General features: G+C 53.4%; 2 protein-coding genes across 2 annotated transcripts; both read right to left on the bottom strand.

The window, feature by feature from the left end:
* Nucleotides 1-1,286: 1,286 nt before the first annotated feature.
* Nucleotides 1,287-3,711, bottom strand: LOC112874451 (uncharacterized GPI-anchored protein At4g28100-like). Its single transcript, XM_025937774.1, has 2 exons — nucleotides 2,886-3,711; nucleotides 1,287-1,737 (listed from the first exon to the last, which is right to left on the bottom strand). The coding sequence occupies exons 1-2, from the start codon at nucleotides 3,570-3,572 to the stop codon at nucleotides 1,339-1,341; spliced, it is 1,086 nt and encodes a 361-aa protein (XP_025793559.1). The 5' UTR covers nucleotides 3,573-3,711; the 3' UTR covers nucleotides 1,287-1,338.
* A 6,498-nt stretch (nucleotides 3,712-10,209) lies between these two features.
* On the bottom strand, nucleotides 10,210-12,905 carry LOC112876257 (putative receptor-like protein kinase At4g00960). Its single transcript, XM_025940358.1, has 7 exons — nucleotides 12,598-12,905; nucleotides 12,379-12,486; nucleotides 12,138-12,283; nucleotides 11,818-12,028; nucleotides 11,110-11,347; nucleotides 10,874-11,024; nucleotides 10,210-10,773 (listed from the first exon to the last, which is right to left on the bottom strand). Exons 1-7 carry the CDS (start codon nucleotides 12,689-12,691, stop codon nucleotides 10,450-10,452), a joined length of 1,272 nt encoding a protein of 423 aa, XP_025796143.1. The 5' UTR covers nucleotides 12,692-12,905; the 3' UTR covers nucleotides 10,210-10,449.
* Nucleotides 12,906-15,220: the final 2,315 nt, after the last annotated feature.

The raw sequence follows: 15,220 nt of genomic DNA, 5'->3' as shown, positions 1-15,220 counted from the left end.
GGACCCAATCACAACAACGCATTGCTCAGCCGGCCCATTCGGCCTGACCAGTTTGCACAAACCCCCTCTGACATTTACAATAAACCCCCTAAATTGGATCGCGATTATTGATCGCGATCCGGATATTTACCGATACCCCCTATATTTGTTTCTTATAGACCCTTAAATAGGATTGCGACTATTGATCGCGATCCAAATTCTTACATAAAACCCCCTGAAACTGGTATCATTGACAAGGCAAACGGCAAAGCCATCTCGCCGCGGCTGATCAGCTCCCCGTCCGGCTCCGGCGCCGTCGTTGTCGGCAACGGACTCCCGCACCTCCTCCGGATCTCCCCCTTTTCGTTCCCCGCAGGTTCCATCCTGCCGCGTCCCCTCCTACCTGCCTCTCCTCCGCCATTACCGGCCGGCCCCAGTGGACAGCTCGATCAGATTCAGACCTCCGGATGCAAGCAACAAGTCATCCATGGAGGGAGGAGGTGGGCGGCAGAGGCATGCCAATGCCGCTAGAGCGCATCAGGTTCCTGCGTGGTGCCGTTTTCTGCGATTAGTCGGTCGCCGGCCGGCCATTTGCAAGCTACAATTACCAAATCTGCTTGTACCCGCTGCTGACGCTGCTGCATTTCGCGAATCATCGTGATTGGTTAAACTCGATCAGGAAGTGAAGAAGGGCAATCCTCGTGTAGGACTTGCAATCTTGACACAATCGTACGTGTTGCTGCCCTCGTGAACAGCTACGATGAGTTCACATTGATCCTAGTTCTCAGCTGACATCATTCAGAGAATCAGAGGTCATCAGTTCAGAAGTACCATGCTGCTCAGCTCAGACAATGCATTCTTTGTTGGTCGCCCGGTTCCCTTGAGTTTTAAGCTTCTGATTGCGACGGCGGCGGCGGGGACGACGACGCATGACGCACTACGGAGGCAATGGTCAAACGGCAGGATCGCTGCTCAGCTTGTGGTGGTTTCGTCTGGCTCGAGATGACCGTTCGTGATTTTGTGCGCAGAGAAAGCTGCCTGAAAAATTTTGTTAAGATCTTGGAGCTAGTAGTTCAGAGCGAATGGTGCAGCGTAAACTGCATTCTGAAAATTGGAGGATCCAGGCGTCCAGCACATGGATTTGTGGCTGCTTGCAAGCCACACCTCAGCGTTCAGTCCCTCAAATTGATCATCGTGTCGCTCCAGCAGTCCTCAGGAGGCCACGACCCACGAGGATAGGTCGATATGCATCAGGAGGCTGTTAAAAACATAACTACTCCTATATAGAACTAACAGGGAACAACGCAAAACTCAACGAACCATATAACAAAATTAAATTGATTCGTCACAGACCCAATGCTACAGCGAGTAGGCAACACGGAAGCTCAGAACGGCAAGCAGGAGAACCAGGTGGAAGCAGCAGAGGCCGGGCTCGCCGCTGGCCCCGTTGAGCTGCGCGTACTCGGCCGGGAGGGGCATGTCGTCCACGGGGAGCGAGCACGCCGCGGCCGGCGCCGCGTCGTCGGCCGCCGCCGGCGCCGCGACGCCCGCGGCGGACGCCTCGTCCACGGCCATCAGGGCCCGGATCACGGCCGCGGCCGCCGCGCCGTAGCGCGTGGCGTTGCGCTGCAGCAGCCACATGAGCCCCATGAGCTCGCAGTCCCGCCCGTCGCTCTCGCTCGCCCGGCCGGCCTGCTTCTTCCCCTTCGCCGCCGGCGCCGCTGCCTCCGCGCCACCACCGGGATTGTTGGGCTTTATCTGCAATGACAAGAGACTTGCATGTTGGCGTCGAGTTTGTCACGGTAGGTAAAGACGGGTCTGCGCATGGCGTCCAAGTTACATGACCGAACACAACGTTAACGGTTAATCCACACTTCCACGGCGAACAGGAAAATGGTAAAAACTTAATTTACCTTCCGTTAGAAGACGGCATTTCGGTTTATGACGAATGCAGAGACGAGACAAGCCCGTTACTGTTGGCACACATGGATTTTAACTCGCCAAACATATTGCGACACAGACACCTCTGGAAGTAGCAGGACACTTGGACTGCTAACCTCCATGTGCATACAGCGACATGTCTCGAAAACCAAGCCTAACTCGTGTCCATGCATGCATGCATGGCTCGCGGCTGTTGTCTGTTGATAAAGATAGAAGCCACCCGAGATCTTAGCTAGAACGACCGGATGGTCTATCTGTCCACAAAGACGAAGCAAATGATTCTTCTAATGACTTTTCAGGGAAGAAAGGAGGAACGGAGTTCATCTCGGGGGCCAAATGCTCGGGCAATCAGAGTGGAGGCATGTTCCGGCAAATCATTCTCCAGGCCCTACGTACCCAACAGGCCCGGGTTTCAGATCTCATGATTTCCGGCCACTCACGCACTCGCTCACGCAGTCACACCCCAATCATGCTAACAACTATATAGGCAGTGCCGAGGATGTGCACCGAGACACCAGCTACTGTAGCCCCGTGGGTGAAGTGTCGATCCGTCCAAGACGTGGATTAGACGCCATGTCGCCTCAAAGCATGTCAGGCAAGCAACAGAATATCTGAATATAGACATAACTTATGGAGAATGCGCAGCGTGGTTGTGTCTGTCTGGTGCTCGTCAGTATGATCGATGAAGCTTGCCGAGTGTGTGTGCCCTAGCTACCTACTGCTACCTCCTACGGCATCGTTTTGTTGCTAGATCACCGAGATGAGAACCCTGCCCTCCATGCATCACACCGACTGTCATTCTGAAAATCAGAACTCGAAATGGAAGTGAATGAGGAAGCAAAATTTGTTGTAGGTTTCTGTGCCCAGCTACTGCCAGTTTGCGAGTAGTAATGGTAATGTTCAATGGTCATGCACGAAGCATTCAGGTGTAATTTCAGGAGATCACATCAGATGTTCGGGCTCACCGTGGCAAGAGCACGAAGGCATTTGGAGCAGCCGGGCGTCCCCCCCTGCGCGCAGTCCCTCTCCAGCCTCCTCGCCGCGGCGTCCGCAGGGGCCCACAGCCCGCCCTCCGCCGGCGCGGGTCCGCACGTCAGCCGCCTCAGCCTCACCCCGCAGTAGCAGAACGCCACGTCGCACGTCCCGTTGCCGCCAGGGGGGCGCGGCAGCGCGGCGCCCCCCGCACGCAGCGCGCGGTCCGCGGCGCCCGCGCACGCCTCGGAGTCGTCCGGCGGCAGCGGCATGTCCACGGCGGCGGCGGCCGGGGTCGGCCTCGCGGCGGGGGGCCGCTGAGACAGCGCGGCGGGCGCGTAGGCGGCGAACAGCCACGCGGCGAGTGCGGGGCAGCAGCGCAGCCTCGGCGGGAGCGCGCCGTCGTCGGCGTCGCAGGCGGACCGCACGGCCGGGAGGAGCGCCGGGGCGGGGGCGAGCGGGCACGTGGCGGAGGACCCCGCGAGGGAGTCCGACTGCTCCGGGAACGCCGGGATCGTGCCCCCGGCGGTGGCGGCGGCGGGCTGCACGGGGGTCGCCGAGGGGAAGACCAGCGCCGGGTCCGGCAACGGGCCCGCGGCGGCGCGCGGCAGGAGGTGGGAGGCGGCCGCGTAGTGGAGGAGCAGCAGGATGGCGCGCGCGCCGTGGCGAAGGGGAGGCATCGCTCGTGGTGGCGCGCGCGCGCGCCGGTGCACGCGCGTGGGTTTGGGTTGGTTTGAGAGGGTGGCCGAACGAGAGTGATCACTGATCGAAAGATGGGAAGGTCTATATGGAGGGCATGATGAGAGGACGCTGTGCGCTTTGCGGTCGTTTCTGAGCCAGAGAAGAGAAGGCATGATGGCACACGGTAGCGTATGGTTCTTATAACGCCCCCCCGGACGGCAAGCCAGCTGCAGCCTTTTGCAAAGCTCGTTCCAGTTTTCGGCTGTTTACTTTAGAACCGAAAGTTCAGTAATTCACATCGGGTAAGTTAAACTTAACAGCATACACGTTTTGGTATTTATAAGCCAGCATTTTAGCAACTTGATTCTCGTTTCGCTTCTCATTTTCGGCGGTTGGCAAAATAGGCATATTGGTCCTCAACTTTGATCTTAGGGTCAACTTTATCCCTCAAATTTTAAATTGGCCAATATAGTTTTCTTAACTTTCATTTTTATCAAATTTATCCTCATGTTGATACTATACTCCATAATAATATGATTGCAGTCCATAATAATACGATATTTAAAGTCCTTTTCACCGTTGGCTCCTTCCCCTTTAAATTCTGCAACAATTTATTTTTTACTAAAAATATTTAACTAGTTCAAGTCACACGTGTGGTGGCATCTATGCATTTAGAAGCTGAACATCACAAGTGTTTAATTTGGAATATAAAAGTTTACTTACCCATGCATCGATTTTTTGCGGACGCATAAAGAGTAAAATTAGACCTACTTGTTGCATAACTGTACCATCATATAAAATATTTACCCATGCATCACATTGTATTGCGGACGTATAGATAGTAAAATTAGATCTACTTGTTGCATAATTGTACCATCATATAAAATATTGCAGAAAGGTGAGCAAACATGATACAAACATTGGAAAATGAGGAGGGGGAGAATGAGCCAAGGGTAAAACAGACTTTTTGTATTTATCTCATGTTATTATGGAGTCTAATATCAGCACAGAACAAGTTTGATCTAAAACAAAAGTTGGTCAATTTAAACTTTAAAAGTTGAGGGATAAAGTTAACCCTCAGGTTAAAATTGAGGGACCAAAACTATTTTGCATACAGCATTTACCTTGGCTTGATGGTGTTTATTTGCATCGCGCTTCAGTTGTAGCCTGTAGGCCACACTGCTCTCTCATTTCTGAGGATCAATGCCCCATTTTGGTCATTAGCAGACCGTAGCCTTGTACGGGTATGTTCTATCGCTCTCAACCAGCCTGGAGGCCGGACCCTGGACCGCTGGACGGACACGGATATTGTTGTGGGTAGTATAAAAAAGAGGGTTCAGCCACGCGTGCCTGTTCTCAGTTCCTGCAGTATCAATGTATCATTCGCGCCTAAATACCTAAGCTGACAGAAAGCGAGCGCTAGAGCACCTCTCATAGTCTCATCCGGTGATAGTGCACGCCCCATTGCTTGCTTCCTCTCACTGCTTTAAGCAACACCCCTACTACTACTAATCATGGCACCCATCATCTACTCGTCGTCTGGTAGTATTCCGCGAACAAAGCGTACTCGCCACGTCTATAGAAAAGATGATGACGTTCGCCGAGGACAGTGAAAAAAAAGGGCTCCAGAGGGCAGGCAGATGGAGCGACAGGAAGAGACAAAGGCAACCCTGACTCGGAGGATGGAACGCGGCGCCCAAGACGGTCTCGACGGGAGCACACGCGAGCGCGAGGAATCGGAGCAGCAGGCAGGCAGCCAAGAGGCCGCCGCGAGCAAAAGGTGCCGGCGCGCCGCGCGCGCACCCAGTAAAAAAACCGCGGCGAACCACGCTGCCTGCCGCCGCAGGGCGGAGACACGCGGGCGGAAGCGACACGGCGGAGCGGCCACCGAGCCTGCGCCCCGCGGCGGATGCCGTCAAGCGCAGTGCGAACACTCCATCCCACCGCACGCGTTCTTGTCTTCTGGGACTGGGGAGCACGCGTGCGGGGCGTTCAACTGATCTGATCTCGCTCACCCGGCGCGCGTGATGGCGTGACTGCGTGAGCGGGGGGCGGGGCGGGGCGGGAGGCCGGCGTCGGCAGCCGGGGGCGGGCAGGCGAGGCGCGTGGCGGGTCCGTCTTAAAAGCCGCACAAGCCACGTTGCTCCCGGCTTAATTTTCGTGCGTGGACGCCTGCGGCGGCTGTCGGTCACGGGCGGAGGCGCCGGGCGCTTCAAGCGAGACGGGGACGAGGCCGCGACGGAATATTTTTGCTGCCTGGTTGCTGCCCTCCTCGCCCCTGCAGATTCCTTCGACTTTGCTTCCATCATATGACTCGGCTACTTCCGAATTTGCTGTTCCTTCCACTGCAAAGACAGAAACAACTAAGCTCATCTGGCTGCAGAGCACTGTCAGGATAACTGGTAGTCGGGTACCATGCTGCCATCGAGCACCGTCAGGGGACTCGGCATCACGATGAATTGCTCTCAAACTGCTGACGGTGACTCCTGAGCCGGGACGCGATTATACATTCGGTTATGTTTACGGCAACCATATTACAGGAAGCGGAATGTTTACCGCCGGTCGAGCGTAGGATTGATTGGGCTGCAATTAGACCCGTTACCAATTTCCACCTGCAGATTGATCAGGTTGTTTATACGCAGTTAAATAGGAGATAATATGTGCATGCATGCAGAAGAAAACAACAATACTTGCGTCACCCACATGCAAATCTAAAACTAAAAAAGCTATAACTATTGAACCGATTATTCAAATTAAATTTAGATTACATCATTATCTTTCTTATAACAAGATCTTCAAAACAAGATCACACTTGCACGATATTTTTTAAAAGTATTTTTAATACTAAATAATTAATTTTGAATACTGGAAAAAATATTTAAACAACACAAACAGATAATTATTTTTACGAGAAAAAATAAACATAATGAACAAGTAATAATGTACGATGAACAAAATATAAACATAACGAACATTTGATTGTATAGGCTAAATAATGAAAAATAAATATTACGAACAAATAAGTCAATATGATCGGACAATTTAATTCACAAAGCGAACAAATATATTATGCACATCGAACAATTGTATTATGGACATATAACAAAATATTATGTATCAAAAAATAATTGGATAAACTGAATAATAAGGAGTAAGAGAAGAATATAAAAAATATAAAAAAGAGGATAGGCATGGAAAGAACAGACAAAAAGAGCGGAACAAAAATTAAAGAATAAAAGAAAACACATTGAAGAAGAATATGATAACTGCGTGGTCGGCTCACGAGGAAGAAACCGCGTTGAAGAAGGATACACGTCGTCCAAACGGGCCACACCGCACCGAACCGTCCAAGTGCTATTGGGCCGAATAAGCAAACGGATAGCCTAATAGGGGCACGCATAAGCCTTCAGGCGATGGATCGCCTTTTTCCACCACAAGCGACAGCTAGTCCCTACGCCTGAACCTTGCACTGGCGAGTGAATGGAGCCGAGTCGTCCTGGCTTTTCCCCTTCTGCGGCCCATTGCTCCTCGCAGGGGGCAACTCCTGGTGTGCTGTAGCTGCGGCTGAGACTCGGCAGCGATGCCACTCGGAAGCGAGAGAATGACCCGAGATGGTGGCATCCACGGAGGAGCATTTTCTGGGACGGATGATGCCTTCCGGTCTTGCGTTACGAATGTGCGCCGGGCATGGTCTGGAGACTGGAGCAGAGCCAGCAGCCCAGCACTCGCCTCACAAGCAGCAGCAGTGGACCGTCGCCGAGCATGTCCCGCGTCTGCGTCGTCTCTCTCAGCTCCGCGGCAAGAGCTCAGGGTTGTGGTTGGAGCTGTTCGAGACGAGAGCTGTCGGGTGCCGCCGCCTTGATGCCTCTGCCCTTTCCGCCGCGTCTATGCGCGCCGTTGCCGCCGGGAGCATCCGTGCGTGGAAAAGACGGTGAACTACTTCGCGTGAATTTTACGAAGCCTCGCGTGGGAGGGGTATGGCAGCGGAGGAAGGGAAGTTCGCCGGCGGCCATGGCGTTCCACAGAAGTTAGTCCAAAACTGTGCAAAGAGCCCCTGATTTGGATCACGATTAATAATCGTGATCCTATATTTTTTAATAACACCCTATTTAGAATTATATATTTATATAAAATTTTAATTTTTAACTATACTCCTAATTTGGATAGTAATTATTAATCGCGATCCGATACATGTACCACCTGGTTTGGATTTGCAAAAAGAATCCCGGCGGCTCCTTTCCGTGTCTCTCATTGGCTCCACCACCCGCTCGCCGCCGCCGTCCTTCCCGCCCTTCGTCCCTGCTGGCTCCTGCAAGCGCCGTTCATCTAGGTCAGCTCTCTGCTCCAAACACAAGGACCGTAAGCTCTCATTCGCAGTCGCCGCCGCATCCGAGCGGAGCGAGGTCAAGGTCGTACCGGCAGCAATGGCGGGTTGATCCGCGAGCTTAGTCGCCTTCGCGTCCTACCCGGCGTGTCTCCCCGCTAGGCAACGGCCTTAAAATTCGCAAAACCAAGACGCACGAGCTGCCGGCGACCCGTGAGCTCCGGAACCCGCCCGAACCGGCCGTCGATGGCAACCACGCCGCGGTAAACGCCGGGGCGCTGCTGGCGCTCCTCCAGGCGCAGATCCACCGTTCCGTGCCCCTCAGCAGCGCCAGCAGCGGGAGCTCCATCGCCTCCTCCTCCACCACCACCAGCGGCGGCTCTGGCTCGGACGCCGCCTCGGATCCTGCAGCCTCCTCCGCCCGATGTTCAGGTGCGCTGCTCCCCGCCTCTCGTGTAACTCGAGATGAGCGCTTCCGCTTTAATTGCTCGCGGATCGCTGCCTGCTATGCTTGGCGCGGGGGCTCAATTGGTGGTTCTGCTCTTCCGTTGGGAGTAGCCCTTGTGCTTCTAACGCTGACCGGATCAAATTGTTGAGAAATCCCTGCTGTTCAGATGATCATCTCTCTGAAATGCTGTTCAAATTCTTTGTGTGCTTTAAGCAAGCAGTCCCGCCGTCCCGTGAGTACTGAACTGACTCTTTCAGTATTGCATTTCACAGTCTCGTTTCACTTCGCATTTTGCAGTTTCTAAGGATAACCGTAGAAGAAGACTGTCAGAGCTCTTCAGATAAGCAAATCTGGACTCTGACATTGTATATTTGCATCCGTGGCGCGATCACGTTGCTTGGCGTCCGCATGAACCAGTCAGTCAAAATCTGACCTTGACGTACTGGAGAAGTACTGCCACTAGTACACCGGCTTCGTGCGCCTCCCTTCTTCTGCTCCTGGAAAGGGACATGAGAGGTAACAGTGAAACAATCTACTCCTCCGGCTCCGGCGCTCCGCTAGCCTGGCCGCCTGGGCAGAGGCAGTAGACTACTAGTCGCCGTGGCCGTTAATCGCGGCACTCGTCGGCGGCCAAACCGGTCTGGATTTCAACCGGCAATCATGTGGCCGCCCCGCCCCGCCACCTACAAGGCAACCAAGCCGAGCAGAGGAAAAAAAAAAGAAGAAGAAGAGGCCGTGTGATTGGCGAGGCCGCGCGCACGAGCATAAAATTATCGATGCCATCGATCACGATCGCACAGAACGACGGGCGAGCTGGGTAGGTGCACGGGCGGCCAAACTGCCCTTGACGTTCTTCGCATCGTTCCTCCGCCTCTGCATGCCTCCGTGTCCCCGCTCGTGCTCCTCGCTCCGCTGCTCGTGCCCGGCCCGGCCTGGATGTGCATCCTGATCGATTTCTGATTGATAATAGAAGTCGCGGAGTTTTAGGCCCCGTTTGTAACGCCGGGATACCTGTCCAACTATTTCTGAAATCTGAATTCAGATGGGATCGAACAAACACTCAAACAGCTTCTCTGACGAGTGACGAGCTGTATCCCTACGAAGGCGAAGTGCAGTTAAGGCGCGCGGCTGAGGAGAACATGCGAGGTCCCTTTCCCTCCCCTCCCGCGTCGCGATCGCGGCCGGACAATCAGCGTGACGGGCGCCTGACCGGAGAAGCTTCCACGGCAGCGACATATGTCCGGACCCTGAGCGATCTCTCACACGCAGACAGGTCACGGGCCGGACCCATCCGGCACGAGCAGACGATGGCGCCGCTGATGACTCGGGTCGCCGTCGGCCGCATGCGCCGAGCAGATGCCGACGACGGAGACGCCTGAGCCGGCAGCAGAATTTTAATCTGAACTTTCTACACCGCGCAGCGCGCGCGCGTGGAGTGTGGACGGGCGGCTGGCTGGTTGGGGTAGGTGAGTGCTGGCCGCGGCGGCGGCGTCATGAGATCGTTAGGCGTGAGGGTAGCTCAACGATGGATCGCAACTGGCAAGTGCTAGTTGTGCAGCCTCTGATGGTGCGCGTGCTTGGATGCTAGCGGATTTTTCTTTGACGATGTGAGAAAACAAGGCCAAGTCGGCACCTGTCACTTCCTTTTCTTTTGATTTTATCCGTTTTTACTCGTATGCATCAATCAAAGACTCCACTACAAGCGAAAGGATATGTGTTAGCTCTTTACTGTTCACCTTTACGATCGAATGGAGTCCTTTTTCTTTGTGAATTCGAAGAATTTTCTTGCTGGATGTGTCATGGTTGCAAGATTTTCCTGCAATAAAATCTGAATGCTTTTCTGTTTCATTGCAGCTGCGAGATATTTTGCCAAGACCACACACAGTAGTATTTACACAAGTGTCCGTTGCCATTGCTCAAAGAATGAAACAATCTTGCCTGCTCCCAAGGATTTTATGTCGATGCTGCTGTTTCTCTCTCAACCTCTTCATCGTTCTGTAATCCTGCTTGTGTGTGGGCGTCTCAACTTTGAACTTCAACTCATCAAAAACTCCAAAAGGAAAAAAAGACAGAGAGAAGAAAGAGAAGGCAATTAAGCTCCTCGTCATCGTGGCTCGATCATGGAGATGGACACCTCATTGACGGACTGCGTCTTGGTCGTCTCGGTCTTCATGGCGAGCGAGAAATCGGACACGGACACCTTCTTGAGCCTCGCGAACAGCGGCGGCTGCGCCGGCGCCGGCATCTGCGCCTGCTCGCTGATGAGCATGAGCACCACGTTGGACATGGTGGGCCGGAGCTCCGGGTTCTCCTGCACGCACAGCAGCCCGACGTGGAAGCACCGCCACGCCTCGTCCCTCGAGTACGACCCCGCCAGCGACGCGTCCATGAACTCCGCCACCCTGTCCTCGTTCCACAGCTTCCACGCCTGACGTCAGTTCAGAGAGAGAGAGAGAGAGAGAATCGTCAGGATCGAAACGAACAACGTTTTGCCATTTAATTGATGGATTTGGGGAAGAGGATCTTACGTCTTGGATCAGGGTGTGCTGGTGCTCCTGAAGGTACATTGAGCCGTTCCGCTGCCCGCTGAGGATCTCCAGCACCAGGACGCCGAAGCTGAACACGTCCGACTTCACCGAGAACACGCCCTCCATCGCGTATTCAGGAGCCATGTACCCACTGCATTTTGGAACTTCAGGGTTAAAGTCTTGAACTAGATGGGTCATGAGAAATCGTTCTGATTGCTGCGATGCCTCGCACTTACTATGTGCCAACTACGTGCCCCGTGTTCACCTCGTTGCTCTCCTCCTCGAAGATCTTGGCCATGCCGAAGTCGGAGATCTTGGGGTTCATCTTGTTGTCGAGGAGCACGTTGCTGGCCTTGAGGTCCCTGTGGATGACCTTGAGGCACGAGTCCTCGTGGAGGTACAGGATGCCGCGAGCGATGCCCAGGATGATGCTCTGCCTCGTCTTCCAGTCCAACTGCCCACTCTTTCGGGTATCTGAACACACAAATTTGGATCAAGTTAATCGATCACGGTTTCAGTTTCAGAATTCTTAACTACGAAGACCTGTCAGATTTGTGACTAACCACCAACCGTATACAAATTCTGGCCAAGGTTACACGCATGACGCACATGATGCCACAGGATTTTTCATGCTAGTACCTAGCTTCCCATTGACCTATTTCGCATCGATCTAGTAGCGTGAGTAGACCTAATTGACTCAAAAACCGTAAACTACTGTGCAGAGTTGAGAGCCCAAGAGCTGAAAATTCGGTGCAACCATGTGCATCTCCCATGCGCATGCGTATCAGTTTCAAACCAGCGCATCAACCAAATCTGACAGTCTGGACATTCTGCCATACCAACCCAAACCGATCCCAGCCACATTCGTGCTCCACGACTCCAGACGCATGATCTGGCGCGAGGAATTCACGGGAAGGAAGAAACATCCGAGCAGAGTGACTGACCGAAGAGGAAGGCGTCGAGGCTTCGGTTGGGGAGGTACTCGTAGATGAGCATCTTCTCGTCCCGCTCGACGCAGCAGCCCAGCAGCCGGACCAGGTTCCGGTGCTGCAGCTTGGCGATCAGCTCCACCTCGTTCCGGAACTCCGCCGCGCCCTGCCGGGACCTCGCCGACAGCCGCTTCACGGCGATCTCCGCGCCGCCGACAAGAACACCCTGAACCGAACGGGCAAACCCATCAGCCGATGCAGTCAATCTCATGCAGAGAAGAAGAGTTTACTGCCGCCAAGCTGGAAATTGACAGTGTTCTCAGTTAATTAACTACCCGGTAAACGGGCCCGAAGCCGCCTTCGCCGAGCTTGTTCTCCTTGGAGAAGCTGTTGGTGGCCTCATGGATGGAGGAGAGGTCCATGACGGGCAAGTCCGAGTTGGACAGCGGCCGCAGGCTCTCTATCTGAGCTCTCCTGACAGCTGCAAGGACCATGAGCCGATCTCGTCATAACTAACACGACAAAAACCGGTACAGCTGTACAAGAACAAATGCAACAAATGCTGGATGAACTCACCGTTGCGCTTCCTCCATCTCCAGCAGTAGACGCAGTAGAAGAGGGTGCAGACGATGACCACCACCAGGATCGACACCATGATGGTCATCCCCTTGGAGCCGGAATGCCCTGCAGCAGCAGCAAGACCATCAGCAACTCAATCGCCCCAATTCCGGCCTTAACTGAACAACACTGACAAATCTGCAGCAACGAAGAACTCCTGGATGTTCATGGATGTACCTGAATCGCTTGGGCTTGCCGGCGCTATGTCCATGAGCCGGCGATGCCGAAGACGCCACGGCGGTCCGGCCATATGCTCCCCCGGCTCCTCCATCGATCTTGGAGCTCCGGCCGGGAGAATTAATGGCAGCTCAGCCCTGTCTGGATATCTCTTGTAGCTATGGGGTCGTTGGAGAAGTGCTGTAGCTAGACTTTCCGGGATCTGATAGTGCCACTGTTGTGCACAAACATGTGTGAAGGCATATATGTAGGAGCTGTGTGCAGGTTGTTGAGGGGAACAAGATGGGTGTGCAGCTGCAGGGAGGCTGGGAGGGGGACGGAGAGGGAGGGGGTGCTGATGGGCTGCTTGCTGGATGAACCGGTTTTCAAAGGTTCCTGCAAATATTTCAAGTTTGTCCTTTCAGGACTGACAAATGAGGGGTTTGACCATCCAAGGACCATAGCGTCTAAAAAACCCCTTTGCTTCTCTGGGTGGGGGGCCTTGCTTCTCTTTAGTTTTTCTGACACGGGACGGCAGTGGATGACTGGATACTGGCTGCTGGATACTTCTCTTTGTCGCTGGCTCTTGTTCCCGTCCCTAGCTAGTTTCTCAACCCAGTTTCTCCCAGCAGATTATTCTGATCCGGCTGCATAATCTAACGGCGCACTTGTCGTATGATGCGGACCAGTATCATTGTTAATAGAAACGAAAATGCTGACACCCGTGCTCTCTGGACCCCTCCAAAAAAAAAATCCACATGTCCTTGTCCGCAATTTGACGCGACCACGGGGGTGTAAATGCACTAGAGCACCAACGCAAACGCAAACGCATTAGTATCTTTTTTCCCGCTGCCATGCTCGAGACGTGCGCGTGTGAACTCGGCCGCTGGAACCTGAAAGCAGGGCGAGGCCAAGGCCTGTCGCCAATAATGAAATGCGCAGCAAGCGAAGGAACGGCAGCGCGTTCTGTTCCTTTTGACGAAACAGGACGCCGATCGCATCATCGCACGGTGCCGCTGTGTACGTGACGAGCGGGGGGGACCCCGCTTGAAGGCCACCTCATCATTCGATCGGCTCGGTTTGGAGCCTTGCGTCGAACGGTCAAACCGCCTCGGCAATTTTGTACTCGTGGGATCCAGGTTGTGGTGGTGCGGCGATGCCGGTGGGCTCGGCTCGGCTGGAGGGTGGGAAAACGGAGGCGGGGGACGGGGAGAGGAGGCGGCTCCTCCGTCCAAGAGCTTAGCGACGTCTACCCGATCGTGGGCTCGTGGCGGCCTCTCTAGCTGTCACTGACACGTGGGGCCGAGTGCGGTCGTCGGGCCCGCGCGCCGGTCGAGCCATAGAAGATTAGGGAGCTACTACGAACACGTCGCTGATCGTGGCTTCTGATTGTTTATTTGTTTAAACGGCTTTGCGTCTGGAGGAAGCGTTTCGGTAAGCAGCACGCGGCGGGTTTGGTTGGTCAAGCGAGGGGATCAATCGAATCCGCATGGTCCATGCGAGTCGCCCGCCCGGAGTTGGAAGCCGAGATGGGGGTCAGAAATGTTTTGACGATGGTATCCCAGAGCAGTTTAGCTGTCTTGTAGTAGAGTTCAGACATGCTCGTATTTCGAAGTGGCTGTATGTTAAGATGGGCTTTGGGGTGAAAGAAACCAATGCTTGAAGGCACACAGAAGACAAGAATGAAGCTGGTCCATGCATATTAGTGGCCGAACGAACGGATGGCAGGGCAAATCACAAACGGGGTCAATCGATCCTCTGCGGCCTTGCAGTTGTAGGCTGCTCACGTTAGCAAATAGTTTGGGCTGTGGAGGTTCCAATCGGGCCAAGGCCTCATTCCCATTTTTCTATCAGGGAAGCCCATCGATGCTTTCGGTTTTTTTTTTCTTGAGAAAAGGAAGGAAAGCCCATCTCTTTCTGTGAGCGACTCCTTTCCGCAAATTGGCCATGGATTCTATTGTTGCCATGGCAGGAATCCGATGGGCCTGTTTGTATTCCAAAGAGTACGTATATTTTGTGGCTCTGAGAACATGCACAGAATATCGAGACGCGGATTCTAGTATGCGCTTTGGCAGGACGTCCCAGGAGTGGGCACACTTGCATCTTATTTTTCATCCTTCGCTAACTGAACCTTGAACGTCACCCAGCAGGTAAAAAAGAGTGAAATGACGGGATATGACCAATCTCCCAAGAAGGCAGATGCTCAGTAATGCAACTCGACTACTAATTAGCAGTTCTTGGTCTGAATAGCCCAACTAGCACAGGATGAAGAAAAGGGGCAGTAGTAGCAGACAGGAAGAGAATCGCAGGGATTAACAGAATGTTAAGGGTGCGTTTGGTTCGGCTGTGAGCTGTGAAAAAGCTGCTGTGGAAAAGTTGCTGTGAAAAAGCTGCTGTGAGAAAGCTGCTGTGAAAAAGCTGAACGCCGTTTGATTCAATCTGCTGTGAAACCGTGAATTGCTGTAAAATATCCGTAATGCCCCTGAGATCCTGATATGCTGTATATATATATATATATGTAAAATGAGCGTAACGATGTAAACTTTGCATTGGCGACATGTTTTTCACGAAATTATATTACATATATAAATAAGTGTATTGTTAATTTCAAAAGAGTTGTGAGCTACGTAGCAATCTCATATTC

The sequence above is a fragment of the Panicum hallii genome, chromosome 1 (genome assembly GCF_002211085.1).
Source record: "Panicum hallii strain FIL2 chromosome 1, PHallii_v3.1, whole genome shotgun sequence".
NCBI classification, from domain to species: domain Eukaryota; kingdom Viridiplantae; phylum Streptophyta; class Magnoliopsida; order Poales; family Poaceae; genus Panicum; species Panicum hallii.
Note: the sequence above shows the minus strand (reverse complement) of the source record. Positions and strands in the feature narration are given on the sequence as shown.